General features: G+C 40.7%; 1 protein-coding gene across 2 annotated transcripts in view; it reads left to right on the top strand.

Moving 5' to 3' along the window:
- OGT (O-linked N-acetylglucosamine (GlcNAc) transferase) overlaps positions 1-16,218 on the top strand; it is a 55,332-nt gene that overhangs the window by 14,142 nt on the left and 24,972 nt on the right. For both annotated transcript variants that reach the window (XM_056130161.1, XM_056130160.1), the window contains exons 4-12: positions 561-629; positions 3,993-4,109; positions 7,911-7,990; positions 8,993-9,188; positions 9,438-9,578; positions 10,692-10,792; positions 10,950-11,103; positions 11,193-11,294; positions 11,473-11,652. In XM_056130161.1, the coding sequence (XP_055986136.1) occupies positions 561-629; positions 3,993-4,109; positions 7,911-7,990; positions 8,993-9,188; positions 9,438-9,578; positions 10,692-10,792; positions 10,950-11,103; positions 11,193-11,294; positions 11,473-11,652 (1,140 nt within the window). The remainder of the gene's footprint in view (positions 1-560; positions 630-3,992; positions 4,110-7,910; positions 7,991-8,992; positions 9,189-9,437; positions 9,579-10,691; positions 10,793-10,949; positions 11,104-11,192; positions 11,295-11,472; positions 11,653-16,218) is intronic.

Raw genomic sequence — 16,218 nt, 5'->3', positions numbered from 1 at the left:
CCATAGGTACTTTTTCCCCCACTATGGAGAATTTTTGGCTCTGGATAGATTGTGATTGATCATGACCTTGGACAAACTATTTGAACAAAGGGGTGAAGCTTTTTTTTTTTTAAAAAGCATGACTTATGTTTGAGTTGAGAAACTATATCTGAAGCTGCTAGGACCAAATGCATTTTGAAATTCAGAATGTTTGGGCTCCTAGAAAGATGATGATACCATATATAAAACCCCCAGGTATGCCTGGAGTAGCTTTGCCTTTTGGTAAATCACGTTCATATCTGCAGTGAAAGGTCTGAGTCCTCACACGACGTTGGAGCAGGAATGGTAAATTCTATAAATTGCTTCTTGTTAGTAGCCAGCCAGTGAATTTTTAGAGCTTTCTGAAGTTTGGAGTTGAGGATGAGGCATTTTAGTTCTGAACTTTTACTTGTTAATCAGTATCTTTAGTTGACTCAATACCATGGCCAGGAGCTAGATCTTGAATATTAGCAGTAATTCAAAAGACGTTTTTGGTGAAGAAAGCAGAATATGATTAATGATAAATATGTCTGGGTTTCTAGGATTTGTACTGTGTTCGCAGTGACCTGGGGAACCTGCTCAAAGCCCTGGGTCGCTTGGAAGAAGCCAAGGTAGGTGTTTGCTAGAACACATTTAAACATCAGTGTTACGAAAACTTGTACTTTTTGCCAAGTCTTCAACTCTTCATTGAGCTATCTTCACAAAACAGTCCTATGAAACAGAGGAAAACTGACGGCATGAATCACCCCAGACTAGAGCAGGGCCAGGCTTTGGCATATCTGTTCTAAGTCTGGGAGTAAAGCAAGAACCTGAACATTTTGGAGCCTTTCTGCTGAGCTAGATCATCTTTTAACAGTGGGCTCCGACATGATCTCATGTTGGAATAAATAACATTCCTTCAAATCTGAGGCTTGCCTGCTGGTGACAAGCAGAGCGCCTGTGATTTGGCTCAAGACTCCTGTATGATGCAGGTGCCATTGAATATGCTGCTCTTCTAAGTCCTTTGTGGCTTGTAAGTGGAGAAGAATTTCATCCAAATGTTACCCTGTAATACTGGCATTTAAAATTCTTATTTAACCTTCCTCCCTCCATCTTCCTTACCCTTTCACAGTGGAAGAAAGGCTGTTAAAAATGATTGCAAATTAATAATTGGAACATCCCGCCCCTTCGCTCGTTCCCACTTCCTTTCCTCAAGTTCTTTTCCCCTCTTTTCCAGTCCTAGTTGTCTACCTTCTCTTTCTTCCTTCTTTTATTCCTCCCCATCCCATCTCCTTGGAAAAAAAATAGTCAGAAGGACAAAGCTGGCTTGTTTGGGAAATGGACTGATCGAAAGAAAACTTGCCAAAGTGGAAAGGTGGCTTTTAGCATTCCTTGTTTCTAAATACTGAATTTGAACGCCAGGTTGGGTTATTAAAGCTTTTGGTGTAATTTTAAATTAAATTAAAAATGCGATTGTTTTGTTACAAGCCACCTTACGCAACCGCGCTGCAGGGGTGAGGAGTGGGGAGAAACCAGAATGCTTCTGAAACTCCCACCTGTTGCTCTGAGCCCCACGCGCATGCTAATTCGTGGAGTGTATGCGCAGCGTAGCTGTCTGTTTGCTTTATCTAGGGAGGGAGAAGTCTTTTCAGCACCATCTAATGTTAAAAAGGCACTATTCTTAAGTGCATAGTTCATAAATTATGCTGACACTTTGGATTAACCTTTTGTTGGTTTCCAGCTTATTAATTATAATTGATTCCAATCCTAGATGATAAATCTAATTGGTAATTTTTGAACAAATATTTGATAAGCTCCTATTAATTATCACCCCACCAAGCGGACAGCTAACATGAATTGCACTTCACTGCAGCTTTAGAGATTGGTTTAGGCTGAGACATTGCGCCTGCCTTAGGTTGCTGACTTCTTTATTTCAGAGCTCTGGAGACACCTAGTTTGAAAAATGTTATTCTGTTTTTGCGAGAACTTAGCAAACAAGAAAATACTCTTGAGTGAAATGCAATGTATTTCTTTTGTAATCAGTGCATTTGAAAATTCAAGCCAGCATGTTCCTAGTAGATAGAAGCAAAATTAAGTTGTCTTTATAGTAAATGAAGAGCCTTTCTTCCAGAAAAAAAAAATCCCCGCTGTATGCAATAGCCCTGATTAACCCTCTCCCTTCTGCATGTTTCCCATGTTACAGATTTGAGACTGTCCTCATTCCCATATGTAATAGACATCCAAAGAATTTCAATTGCTTTGTTGAACTTTTACTAATGATCTTGTTTTTATTTTCTCTCTTGTTTTTGGTTTTTCACCATTGATATTGTATTTAGAAGGTTTCAGGTGGGTGAAACCTCCTATTCCATGCGTAAGGTGCCTCGCTGAAGGGAGCTCGAGGCCTGGATCTAGGGCAGACACACACCTCCTCCTCTTCCAGCAAGGAACGCACCGAAAAGTCACATGATGAGAAATATGGTAACGGGTTTGTAACTGCCACAGCGAAACAATTTGCCTCCATGCCTGAATCTTCTGTCTTGTGGCTTCAGAAACAGCTTAAAATAATTTTATTACAAGCAAGTTATGTAAGAGAATGTTTTATACTATGGCCACAATTCTATCAAAGATAAGTAAAAGTTAATTGATATTAAAATTATTAGAGATAATTTACTAGTTAAAGCTTCTAACTCTTCTTGTTGTTCATTTTTTTCCTTTTTTCTTCTTTGTTTGGATTGCAGCATTCTGCTCTTCTGATGATGCGCTGTGACCCTGCAGTAGCGCAAAGGCTGCGCAGCGTTAATGCGCAATGCGTGCAATGAGCCCCTGTGAACGGTTGACTAGATGAGTAATCTGATTGACTGGCTCCCTCAGTCCCATTCTGTAGCCTTTTTGGATAAAATTGGGTTTTAACATACTTCGAGTCCAACTAATCTCATTAAACAAATATTCTCTATGGGCCTGTCTAGTAGATTAATGGATCTGGTTGGCCGTTTGCTACGTCTAGGGGTATTCTATGTAGCGCAGCAGTTCGCAGCGATTGCGCAGTGCGGTGCTGTTAGGTTGCGCAAGCGATGTTTGCGCTCGCATTACAGGGACCTCAACCTAGGTGCAATCCTGTCATATGAGGTTTCAGCTTTAGTCCTCCTTGGGAGATGGGAGAATTGTGAGGATGTAACTTACTTTAAAATTTATTTATTTTTTGCAAGGCTGGGGATCAGACCCAGGGCCTTGCATTTTGGAGACATCCAAACTACAGAACTGCATACCCAGTCTGTGAGGATATGACTGTAATTTCTGACTTGCAGGAAAAAAAAAAACACTTTTTCTCCTCAGTTGCAGAGTTTCGATGTTAGTGAGGAACAGTATTGTTTAGAGTAAAGTTTCCCAAAATGTGTTTCATAACTTTCTGAAGTGTGCCCAGTGAAAGAAGAGTTCCATGGTCAACTAATTTTAGGGAACCCTCCATGTATTACTAAAGGCTTAGGAAAGTTCTGTAGTAAAATTTTTTCTAATTTATTTAATCATGCAATCCTTTTTTTCTAGTGGTATATATTAATGTATTAAAGAACACACTTTGGGGAAATGAGAGATGGCTGGGGAGGAGATGGGAAAAGTTGGCTTTTAGTCACATTCTCTAGGTAGCATTTATAAACTTAGCAAGAACCCTTGGGTATTCAGATAAGAGAAGTTTATCATAGGTTTAAGACAACTTGACAGATAAATTCCAGTGTAAGGTCGGCTATTGGTTGGCAGAACTGAAAATGGTGGTTTGCACTTGGGTTCTGGTGGCGCAGGCGCAGGAGCAGCCAGCTGTGGCAGCGCATTAGTTTTGGCGCAAGCGAGCCTATGCTGCAGGGTCACTTTTGGCTGGTCAGAGAAGGAATAATGATATCACCTTCTTCCCCCCCCCAATCTTTTTTTTTCCCCCTTTGCAAATATTCCCCTTTCCCTTTACCTCCTTCCCCTCCCATCTTCTTTCATTAACCCCTCCTAAGGCATGTTATTTGAAAGCAATTGAGACGCAACCGAACTTTGCAGTAGCTTGGAGTAATCTTGGCTGTGTTTTCAATGCACAAGGGGAGATTTGGCTTGCAATTCATCACTTTGAAAAGGTGAGTCATTAATACTGATATTTTAATAGACCTTTTTTTTTTGTTTGTTTTTTGGGTCACACCTGGTGATGCACAGAGGTTACTCCTGGCTCTGCACTCAGGAATTATCCCTGGTGGTGCTCAAGGGACCATATGGGATGCTGGGAATCGAACCCGGGTCGACTGCGTGCAAGGCAAATGCCCTACCCGCTGTGCTATCACTCCAGATCCAAATAGACCTTTTCTTAACTAGTCACATAATGTCTTTGACAGAATTGCAGTGTTTGCTTAATGGTAATCACAGTTTCTAATTTGTAGTTAACCTTTATTTTTAAAAAAGTCAGCTTTATGATGAAGCAGTTTCATGATAAAAAAGTGATTCCAGCATTTGGGGCAAGAAATATACAAAATAATCTATTACAGTGCTTTTTCACACTGCAAACAAGAATTTCATGTATTTGTTTCAGAAAAACTCAGGAGACAAGTGGAATAGATTCCCACCGACTAAAGATGGGACTTTAGTGTCAGTAGGAATGAGTAATAACAAATATGTTGGAGTTATCAATCTATTTAAATCTGTGAGTTTGTACTTATGTTAAAAGGAAATTAACTCGTCACTTTTGGAAGATGAGCAACTCATTTTAAAAGCTGATTAAGGTCCCAGGGATGTGACTTGGTGGTAAAGCATATGTTAATATATGCATGTGATTTGGGTTTTATCTCTGGCATCATCCCTCATCCCATACCCCCCCAAAAAAAAACTTATCTCAAAGGGAAGAATAATGCGGTTGTCTTTTTTTTCTTTTTGAGTCACACACAGTGATGCTCAGGGGGTTACTCCTGACGGTGCTGGGGGGACCATATGGGATTCCGGGAATCGAAACCGGGTCTGCCTCGTGCAAGGCAAATACTCTAACCGCTGTACTATCACTCCAGCTCCTCTTTGTCTTCTTTCTATATGAACAAGACCTCAGGGTCGCCCACAAGCAATAGTTGATTTGGGAAAGTTACTAGGTTTTAAAATTTCCTTAGAAATGAGGGAGAAAGAGAAGTATGTGTTCAAGAGAGAACATGGGCTTCTCTAGAGTGGAAAAAAGCAAGCAAAGATACATAGAGATAAGTAAGCGAGATATGTGTTCAAGGAAGAACATGGACTTGATGATAACCCTGGGAAAGTTTATTTTTATTCATTTAAATTTTTTGATAGAAGTGCTCCAGTCAGTAATTAAGAGTGATAGAATTTAGAGTATCACAATTAGTAGGATAGATATTTATCAGTGCTCTAAAAAGTAACACAAGCAGACATTATGCACCTTGTGATAGAAGTTCTACCAGTGAAGTGACTTCACAAACAGAAAGTCCAAGTCTGATTAAGTTTCTGTAGTCCTAACTACCACTTTACAGGAAGTGAACGGGATAAGGAAACATTAAAGGACACCATAGGTATGCAATCAGCAAAATCCAAATAATGGGAAGCACTATAGGAAAATCCCTCCCTCCCTTCCCTCCCTCCCCTCTTCCCTTCTTTCCCCTTCTTCCCTCCTCCCCCTTCCCCCCCTTCTCTTTTGGTTCACACCTGGCGATGCTTAGGGATTACTCCAGGTGATGCCCACTCAGGCGAACCATATGGGATGCCGGGAATTGAACCCAGGTCAGCTATGTGCAGGCAAGTGTCCTACCCACTGTACTATCGCTTTCGCCCCTGATTTTTGTTCTTTTTATTTTGCTTTTTGGGCCACACCCAGTGGTGCTCAGGGTTTACTCCTGGCTCTGTACTCAGGAATTATCCCTGGTGGTACTCAGGGGACCCTGTGGGATGCTGGAATTGAACCCTGGTCGGTCATGTGCAAGGCAAGTGCCCTACCCATTGTACTATCTCTGCCTCTTATGATTTCATGCCTTGAACAAATTATAGTACTAAAAATAAATATTCAAAACATTGGCATTAAACGACAACTGATATTTTGGGGGATAATTTTAGAATTTATTACATAACCCCGGTGGAGCGATAGCACAGCAGGTAGGGCGTTTGCCTTGCACATGGCTGACCTGGGTTTGATTTCTCCGCCCCTCAGAGAACCCGGCAAGCTACCGAGAGTATCCTGACTGCGCAGCAGAGCCTGGCAAGCTCCCTATGGCGCATTCGATATGCCAAAAACAGTAACAAGTCTCACAATGGAGACATTGCTGGTGCTGCTCGAGCAAATTGATGAACAACGGGAGGATAGTGCTACAGTGCTATTACATAATCTATCAATTTGAACATAAGGGAAGAAAGAAAATTTCAAAAGTAGCATCTGTAGTGGGCCAGAGAGATGGCCTTATGGGCTGCGAAGTGCATGTTTTGCATGTGAGAGGCCTGGGTTCCATTCCTGATAACCATATGGTTATCTCTGAGCACTTCCAGGAGATACCTGTGAGCTCTGAGATGGGATTATTCCTTAGCACTACTTTTAAACTCAAAAAAAAAAAAAACAGAAGGGACCTCAGAATTGTACAGGGTTATGGCACTAACCTTGCACACAGCCTACCTCGTTAGGACCCTGACACTGCATATGGTTCCCTAAGCATTGCTAGGAGTAATCCTTGAGTGTAGCCTGTTGTCACCCTAAAATAAAAGGAAAAACTAGTATCTGTAGGAAAACAGCCAAAATGTCTGTGCAGCTTATGCCTTTCCAATTTGGGCAGGTGATTTAGGAAGTTGTAAGGGCACCCTGGGAGGCCTTATGCTAATCAGGAAGCCTCTGCACTAACTCTGAATTTCTGAATCCTACACTTGGTTTTACAAGCTGTCACTTGAAATGTGTATAGAAACCCTCTCAGGGTGGGAGAGATAGTACAGCTTACATGCAGCTGATCCTGCTTCATCCCCTGGCATCCTGTAAGGCTCCCTGTGCCTTCCAGGAATGATGCCTGAGCACAGCTGAGTGTGGCCCCAAAAATAAAAACAAAAACCAAAAAAAACCCTCTGATCAAAAATTGTGTTTCAGATCTGTGAGTCGTAGGTCTTAATGATAGTACAGCAGGTAGGGCATTTCCTTGCATGTGGCTGACTTGGGTTTGATCCCTGGCATCCAGAATTGTTCCCAGAGCCCGCCAGGAGTGATCCCAAGCACTGTCAGATATGGGCCAAGAGCTAGAAAAAAATAATAAAATGTATCCTTTTAGGACACAATTCATGTCCCTCCCCACTTTCATTTAAATGCTGTGGTTTATAAAATTGTGATAATTTCTTACAAGCATTCGGTATTCCAATACCAGTCCCACTATCATCCATCCACCATGCCATTTTCCCAGCCACCCTTTAAGGCTGCCCCCACAGCAGGTCCACAATAGTTTGTTTTATATTGCTTGTTACTAATAAATTGATACTGGTATGACAATTTTTTTGATGCTTAAAAATACTTTCTTAGAGGAAAATTAGTGAAAATTTGGTACATGAGGAGTCATGCATGGGTGATACTAATTGGGTTTTTAAAATGAAAGAAATAAAGGCCAGAGAGATAGTATAGGGGTTGAGGTGATTGTCTTACATGTGACTGACCTTGTTTTGATCCCTAACACCACATTAACCATCCCCTGAACACCAAAACTGATTCCTGATTATAGATCCAAGAATAAGTCTTAAGAGCACTGCTAGGTGTGGCCCCAACACCCCCTGAAAATAATTGGAAAGATTTTTTCTTTAAAAAATGAAATAAGTTTGTTTAGAAAATGATTGCAGGTTCTAAAATGATCTTAGAATAAAAAAATTGTAATTGTGAAGTTAATGTGGTAAAACCCAAATTTGCTCTAAATAACTGCCCTGTAATCAATTTTTAGGCTGTTACCCTTGACCCCAATTTTCTGGATGCTTACATCAATTTAGGAAATGTCTTAAAAGAGGCACGGATTTTTGACAGGTGAGAGAAAATTGTTTGATTAATTTTTCATTGTCTGTTGTATTGAGAATTTGGAATGAAATGATGACAATGATCTGTCAAAATGTATACTTTTTTAGTGTATTGGCTTTTCTCTTGATCATGACTTGTATTACCTTCTACTTAAAAATACTGTTGCCTCACTTTTCATTGTTGTCTTCCTGTAAAGTCATTTATTTTGCTCTTTGGAAGTTGAAATTTCCTTTATTATCAGATTTTTGAATGGTTTTCTTTTAGATTAAATTATTTCTTTAATCAGATCCAGAGAGCTAAGTAAATTCTGACTTTTTTCTTTGTTAAAGGAAAACCTCCTTTTAAAAAAAATTCAGCTTACCATATGAGGGTTGCACTCACGAGTTCTTCGTGGAATGTGCCCACTTTTCATCATCACAGGCTTCTGGCTGTGCAAGATGGTCCTGGCTCTGTGGGTGGCCACCCTATGAAGTTTGGGGTGGTACACCATGTGGTGGTGGTTGCTGCTGTGGATGGTGTGTGCATTCTTGATGATGGTGTCTGCACGTAGGAGGTGGTGAACTTCTGCTTGGTCAGTAACTGCTTCATGACCACCATGATGCCCTTGCAGTTGGCCATTAGTTCCATGTCCACCATCTTGCTGAGGCCAAGCCTGTTACAGCAGAAGGGAATTGCAGGCCTTGAGATTATTAGGCTCAGTGCTGTATATTTGCTTGAGGAAGCTGGAGCAGTTATGCATGACCATACACTGCCAGTGTGTGGGTATGGTGGCAGCTTCTCTAGCAGTGGTTGCCGGAAGAGCTGAAAGCCTCATTCTTACATGCAATTAGAAATCTTTCCATTGTGAAATTTTATAAAGATACCACTTTGATTTCAAGTTCAGTATAGTGTGGCATGCATTATAGTGAACTGCAATTGATGCATTCCCTTGGTAAAGTATCACATGAATTATAACAAAGCATCCATTAAAAGTTGTTTGCATTGTGTGTGTTTGTGTGTGTTTCTTTACAGAGCTGTGGCAGCTTACCTTCGTGCTCTTAGCCTGAGTCCAAACCATGCAGTGGTACATGGCAACCTGGCTTGTGTATACTATGAGCAAGGCCTGATAGATCTGGCAATAGACACCTACAGGCGAGCGATTGAATTGCAACCACATTTCCCTGATGCTTACTGCAACCTAGCCAATGCTCTCAAAGAGAAGGGCAGTGTAAGGATTTTTATTTCATTTTTCATTGTTGCCTGGTAGGATTCAAAAAGTCTTTTTGTACTTTACTGTTTTAAGTATTGATATGTGATAGAATATTTGACTTGGTAGTTTCGGTAGTGAGGAAGAATAACAAAAATCTGTTTACAGAAACACTGTCAGTCATTAGGTTTACCTAAGCAATTACTAGAATAATATTGTTGGCTCTGTGATTCCTTGCTATAAGTTTTTAATAGTTATTTTGTTTTCTAGGTTGCCGAAGCAGAAGATTGTTATAATACAGCTCTTCGACTGTGTCCCACCCACGCAGATTCTCTGAATAACCTAGCCAATATCAAACGAGAACAGGGAAACATTGAAGAAGCAGTTCGCTTGTATCGTAAAGCATTAGAAGTATGTTGAGAAAGTTGTGGTTGAGTTTTGTTTCTGGTATCAGGGAACATAGTTTGGTTGGCCATGTCATCTGCCTCTTTTGTAAAAATGCTGAATTATTATTGAACCAGTCATTGAGTACCAAAGGTACTTGAGGTACTATCAAGAAGATCTCTAAAAGCAGTTAAGAAGATCTCTAAATGCAGTTTATTTTACGGGTAGATAAGATCTGCAGAAATGAACTGAAAAATAAGCTGTAGTTCAAGAAAAGTCACCAGTGAGTACTTACATTCCCAAGTTTTTGAGGGTTTGACTCAAGACTTTTTTTTTGGAAACATGGAATTCTGGGGATTGAGCTGGGGTCGGCTGCATGCAAGGCAAATGTCTGACTTGCTATGCTATCTCTCTGGCTCCCTTGAGTTAAGACATTACGACTACGTTGGTATCAAAGTGAAACATTCAATGCAAACCATTATATGATACTAGCAATGGTCACAGCATTTTCTACTTAGGATATTTTCCTTTTATTTGGAGAGGAATGGTGCTCCCAAGCAGTCCTTAGAATGCCTACAGACCTTTCTTGTCAATTCTTGGCTAATTGGGCTGGATAGTTCAATGTGAGTGCTAGTGACCACTAGGACTCATGTTTGGGAACCCCCAGGGCAACATCTGGCAGTGCTTCGTCCTTAGGATCAAGGTGCCGGGTATTGAACCAGGGTCTGTCTGGTACATGTTTTGCTTCTGCCCTAACCCTTGTATTCTCTGGCCCTAATTTATGAATATTAGGACTTATTAGGATATAATACCATTGTAAGTCAAGTTAAGATTGGTATATGATCTGTACCATATATCTCACGTATTACCTGTTGGCTATATTAGTGATAAGTAGAGGTGAGATTTCAGTGGTGCTGAAGTGGTAGGCATAAATTAAAAGGGAGAGATATACTTGATTATGTTTCAAAGCAGAGTATCAAAGGAAGAGGTAGAATTAAGGTACTTGTTAGCCTTTGAAGACTGAGTAGAATTAAAGAAATTAAAAATGGAGGTATATAAAAGTCCTTTAGCAGAGTTTGTTGTGGTAAGTTAATATTGTTGTAGCATTTTCAAACTTTAGTTATTTTGACTTTTTACTAGGTATTCCCAGAATTTGCTGCTGCCCATTCAAATTTAGCAAGTGTACTCCAGCAGCAAGGAAAACTACAGGAAGCTCTGATGCATTATAAGGAGGCTATTCGGTAAGAATTTCAGAACTCACCCCACCCTCCCTTTTTCCAAGTTTTCATTTTAATGTTTGGCATTTGGCATATGCTCAAGTGGTAATAGACTTAGCATCAGAGGGGATTAAAAGGCTTTTTGTACTAAATAAATAAAGCCTTGTGCTCTCTGTTTTAGAATCAGTCCTACCTTTGCTGATGCCTACTCAAATATGGGAAATACTCTAAAAGAGATGCAGGACGTTCAGGGAGCCTTGCAATGTTATACTCGAGCCATTCAGATTAACCCAGCATTTGCTGATGCTCACAGTAATCTGGCTTCTATTCACAAGGTACTACTGTTCTAAGTCTTGGAACAATAATTAATAGCAACTTTTAAATGTAGACATTTTTTAATCTTCCCATTTTGTTTTATTTACAGGATTCAGGGAATATTCCAGAAGCAATAGCTTCTTATCGTACTGCTCTGAAGCTTAAACCTGATTTTCCTGATGCTTATTGTAATTTGGCTCATTGCCTGCAGGTAAAGACTAACAGGCCAGTAATAAGCTTTCAGTATTGTTAAATCACATTTAATTGACATACTGATCTGTGTACTTTTAATAGGTTATCTTACCTATTTACCTTAGGTCAAAAGTACATAAAGTATTATATCCTAGAACTAGGGTTTTCTGGATGATAATTTCTTTTTTGTCTTCCAGATTGTCTGTGATTGGACAGATTATGATGAGCGAATGAAGAAGTTAGTCAGTATTGTGGCTGACCAGTTAGAGAAGAATAGATTACCTTCTGTACATCCACATCATAGTATGCTATATCCTCTTTCACATGGCTTCAGGAAGGCTATTGCTGAGAGACATGGAAACCTCTGCTTGGATAAGGTGTGATTCTTTTGAATTTTAATCTCTTTGTTAAGTAAAATCCAGGTACCAAAAATGATAAGAAAGGTATGTCTGAATGAATTTTTTATACATGAACATAAGTGGAAGTGGAGGGTATGGAGTAAGTGCATGCTTTCACCTGAGTTCATCCTTGATCCCTCCAAAAAGGTAAAAGGACTTTTGTTAGCCATTCTCAAAAGCCCCCCTTAATTGTGTTCTCTCTCAATTGTAACTTCTTTTATTCCTTTTTTTTTGTTTGGAGATTGGTCACATTTGGCTGTGCTTAGGGCTTAATCTTGCCTGACTGTGTAGTCTAGGATTATTTCTGACAGGGTATAAGGGGTGCTGGGATTGAACCCTGGTCCACTTTCTGCAAGGCAGGTACCCTACTTGCTGTCTTATCTGTTCAGCCCTGACATCATGTTTTAAAATTGCTAAGTAATATTCATTCCATTGTCCACATAGAAGTACACACACAGACCCATGAAAAGATGCAAATTTTAGTTTTTTTGTAGGGGTTATACTTGACAGTGCTGGATGCTCCTAGGGTATACAGGGGATTAGACTTAGGGCATATGCTTTACCACTTGAGCTATTTCCTTGTCCCCTACCACAATGATTTTTGTTTTGATTTTGGGCCACACCCAGCAGTGCTCAGGGCTTAGTCCTGGCTCTGCACCCAGGAATTATTTCTGGTGATGTTTAGGGGGACCATAAGGGGTTCTAGGAATCAAGGCAAGGTTGGTCAACTGTGCAAAGCAAGTGCCTTGCCCACTGTGCTACCTTTCTGGCCCTACAACTTGTTTTTTAATCTGTGAATGAATATTTAAATAGATTTGGTGTTTAGGCTTTTTTTTATTCCTTTTTTTGGGGGGGGCTTTTTGAGGGTCACTCCTGGTGATACTCAGTGGTTATTTCTTGCATTTGGGGGATCATATGGGATACCAGGGATTGAACCCGGGTCAGCCACATATTGGATCCCAGAGGGATTGAACCCGGGTCAGCCTTACCCACTGGACTGTCACTCTGGCCCCTCTCTTTGTTTTTGATTTTGGGTCACATCCAGTGATCAGGAGTTACTTCGGGCTCTGCACTCAAGAATTATTCTAATGGTGCTCAGGGGACCATAACGATGCTGGGGATCAAATCTAGGTTGGCCATGCACAAGACAACTGCCTAATCTGCTGTACTATCCCTTTGACCCCCTGTGTTTTTGTGAACCATATCTCTCTGAATGTAGGACTACAAATACCCCACAAAAAGTTTTCTCTTTTTAAAAATTTCATTAAAGCACCTTGATTTTCAAAGATTTTATAGTTGGGTTTTAGACATACAATATTGCAGCTCTGATCCCACCACCAGTGTCACCTGCCCTTCACCAATGTTCCCAGGTTCTTTCCCATATTCCCCCTCACACACTCCTAGCCTCTCCTCTTGACAGGAACGTTTCTAAATTCAGTTGTTAAAATTTGAGGTCTCATGAGTTCAGTGTTGTTGACTCTGTGGTTTGGATATTTGGCTCTATCATTCCTTCGCACCACTTTTGTGCCTGAATCCCTTGGCAAGGCCCTCATTGATTCTCATCTGTGTTCCCCCCCCCATCCATCTTTTTTTCCTTATCCCTATACTCTGGGGCCAAGCTTGATCTGAGCATCCCCCCCTTTAAGCCATTGCATTCCTCATCCAGTTATTCTAAATACCACATAGCAGTGATATAATACTGTATTCATCCTTCTTATAGCTTCATTTAACATCTTCCTGTTCCATCCATGTTGCAGCAGATTGCACAATTTCATCATTCCTTACAGCTGTGTACTGTTTCAATGTGTATATATACCATGTCTTCATGATCTACTGATTTGTTGGGCATCTGAGTTGGTTCTAAATCTTAGCTTATTGTACTGAGTGCTGCAACAAATAATGGTGTGCATATGTCCTTTTGAATGAAGGCTTTTCTTTCTGTCCTATGGATAGATACCCAAAAGTGGAATTGGTGGGTCATTTGGGAGCTCAATTCTGAGTTTACTGAGAACCCTCCATTCTGTTTTCCATAGGGATTGGACCAAACAGTGGTGGCACCAGCGGGGGATGAGGGGTTCTTTTTCACCACATCCTTGCCAATGGGGATTGTGACCAGTATTTTTATATGTGCCATTCTCACTGGTATAAGGTGATATCTCATTGTTGTCTTGATGTGCATCTCCCTGATAATAAGTGATGACTATTTTTATGTGTCTGTTGGCCATCCATTTATCTTCCTTAGACAAGTGTCTATTCATTTCCCCTCCAAATTTTTGATGGGTTTTTAAATTTCTTTGTTGTTGTCGGTCTTTGTGAGTACTTCATGCTGTATATCAATCCATTATCTGATGTGTTTTGTGCAAATACTTTTTCCCATTCAACTGTCATTTAGTTTTAGCCCATGTTTCTTTTGCCATACAGAAACTTTTTAGTTTGATGTGATCCCATTAGTTTTGATTCTGTGGCCTTTGCCAGTGGCGTCTATCGTTGAAGACTCCTTGGAGGTCTACATCTTGGGGTGTTCTACCTTTATTTTCCTCATTGTATTTTATATTCTGGTATGATTTGAATTTGTGTTTTCATATCTTTGTCTATGAGTATTTTTGCTGGAAGCTAGGATATTTTCAAGTTTTGGTTTTTGAGGGCAAGAGTTTCTTTTTCTCAGCATTCTTTTTTGCTACATATTGCTCTGCTCAGTGCTTACTCCTGGCACTGTGCTCAGGGATCTCTCCTGGCAAGCTTAAGGGACCATTGGGGTGCCGGGGTGCCATGGAGTGATAGCACAGTGGTTAGGCGTTTGCCTTGTGCGCAGCCAGCCCGGCTGAACTGGGCTCGATTCCTCCGTCCCCCTAGGAGAGCCCGGCAAGCTACTGAGAGTATCTCGCCCGCACGGTAGAGCCTGGCAAGCTACCCATGACGTATTCAATTTGCCAAACACAGTAACAACAAGTCTCAAAAAAAATGGAGACGTTACTGGGCTCGCTCGCAAATTGATGAACAACGGGAGGACAGTGGGGTGCCGGGGATCGAACTTGGGTCAGCCATGTGCAGGGTAGCCCTACTCACTGTACTACCACTTGGCTTCTATTTTGCTCATTTTTTGGATTTGGATGTTGCTGCTTTGTTAGATACGCAAAAAAACTTCTAGTTGCTAGTGGGATTGTTATCTTTAATTTTCTTTGCTCATTGTTTGCATATAGAAAATATTTCATTCTTGTTATTTTTATCCTATTTACCACAGTCTTCATATTCATTTATAATTTCTAGTAGCCAATTTTGATTTTTGTTTCTGGGCCACAACTGGCCGGGCAGGGCTTACTCCTTCCTGGCTCTGTGCTCAGGTAGCACTCCTGGCAGGGATCGGGGAACCAAATATGATGCCAGGGATTTTTTTGTTTGTTTTGGGGCTATACCCAGCTGTTCATAGGGCTTATTCCTGGCTCTGTGCTCAGGAATTACTCCCAGTAGGGCTTGGGGTACCATATGGAATCCCGGGAGATGTAACTTGGGTTGGCCCTGTGCACGGCAAGCACCCTATCTGCTGTAGTGTTACTATGGGCCCCCTACGTGTTTTGGGGGGTTGTACACCCAATAGTGGTCAAAGTATACTCTTGACTCTGTTCAGAGATCACTCTTAGTGGCATAGGTAGGGACATAAGGGATGCTGGGGATCCAACGTGGGTCAGCAAGGTAAGTGCCCTACCTGCTGTACTGTCTCTCTTGCCCCTATTTTGGAATTTTCTATGTATATTATCAATTAGTCTTTTTTCACAGTTTCATCTATACTGTTTGGAAAAATTTTTTTCTTGCTTAAATGCTAGGGCACCCAAAACTGTTTAACAATTGTGCTGAGAGTGAACATCCTGTGTTGTTCCATTCTAAGGGGAAACAAAAAGTGTTTGAGTTTTCACCATGATAATAGCTGTGTGGTAGGTGCTATGAATTTGTCATGTATGGCTCTTATATGTTCCTTCTGTATTCTCAATTGTTTTATCGAAAGTGGATGTTGAATCTTCACAAGTGCTTTTTTGTTCTCTGTTGATATGAACTTTTATGGTTCCTTTCATTAGTGTATGTGGTTTATGACATTAAATTATTTGTGTATATGAGCTATTCTTGCATCACTAAAATGAACCCTACATGATCATGCTATATGGTTCTTTAAGTGTACTATTGAAGTTAGTTTGCTAGTATTTGAAGAATGTTACTCCCTTTTTTGTTGCTATGACTGGATTGCACCAGCACCTCTAAGATTGCACCGACACCTCACTGAGGTGCTCACATGTTTTATTAGCTGTAGTGCTCCGGAGGGTCGCTTATCAGGTTGTGGTGCTTACACATGGTCACTGAACTTTGCTCTCTAGTTTTGCTTGCATGTGCTCACTGGGACTCTTACTTGAGACATGCAACAAAATGACTGTGATGCTTGGGGGTGCTATGTTGTTGACATTATATGCTTGGCAGGGGTTGTACCTCCTGACTACAATGCTTAGACATCCTTTTTAGTTGCACACACACCCTACAGATACGGATGGTGGCATCAAG

Source organism: Sorex fumeus, unplaced genomic scaffold, assembly GCF_029834395.1.
Source record: "Sorex fumeus unplaced genomic scaffold, SorFum_2.1 ptg000073l, whole genome shotgun sequence".
Taxonomy (NCBI): domain Eukaryota; kingdom Metazoa; phylum Chordata; class Mammalia; order Eulipotyphla; family Soricidae; genus Sorex; species Sorex fumeus.
This window is presented reverse-complemented; position numbering and strand designations above follow the sequence as displayed.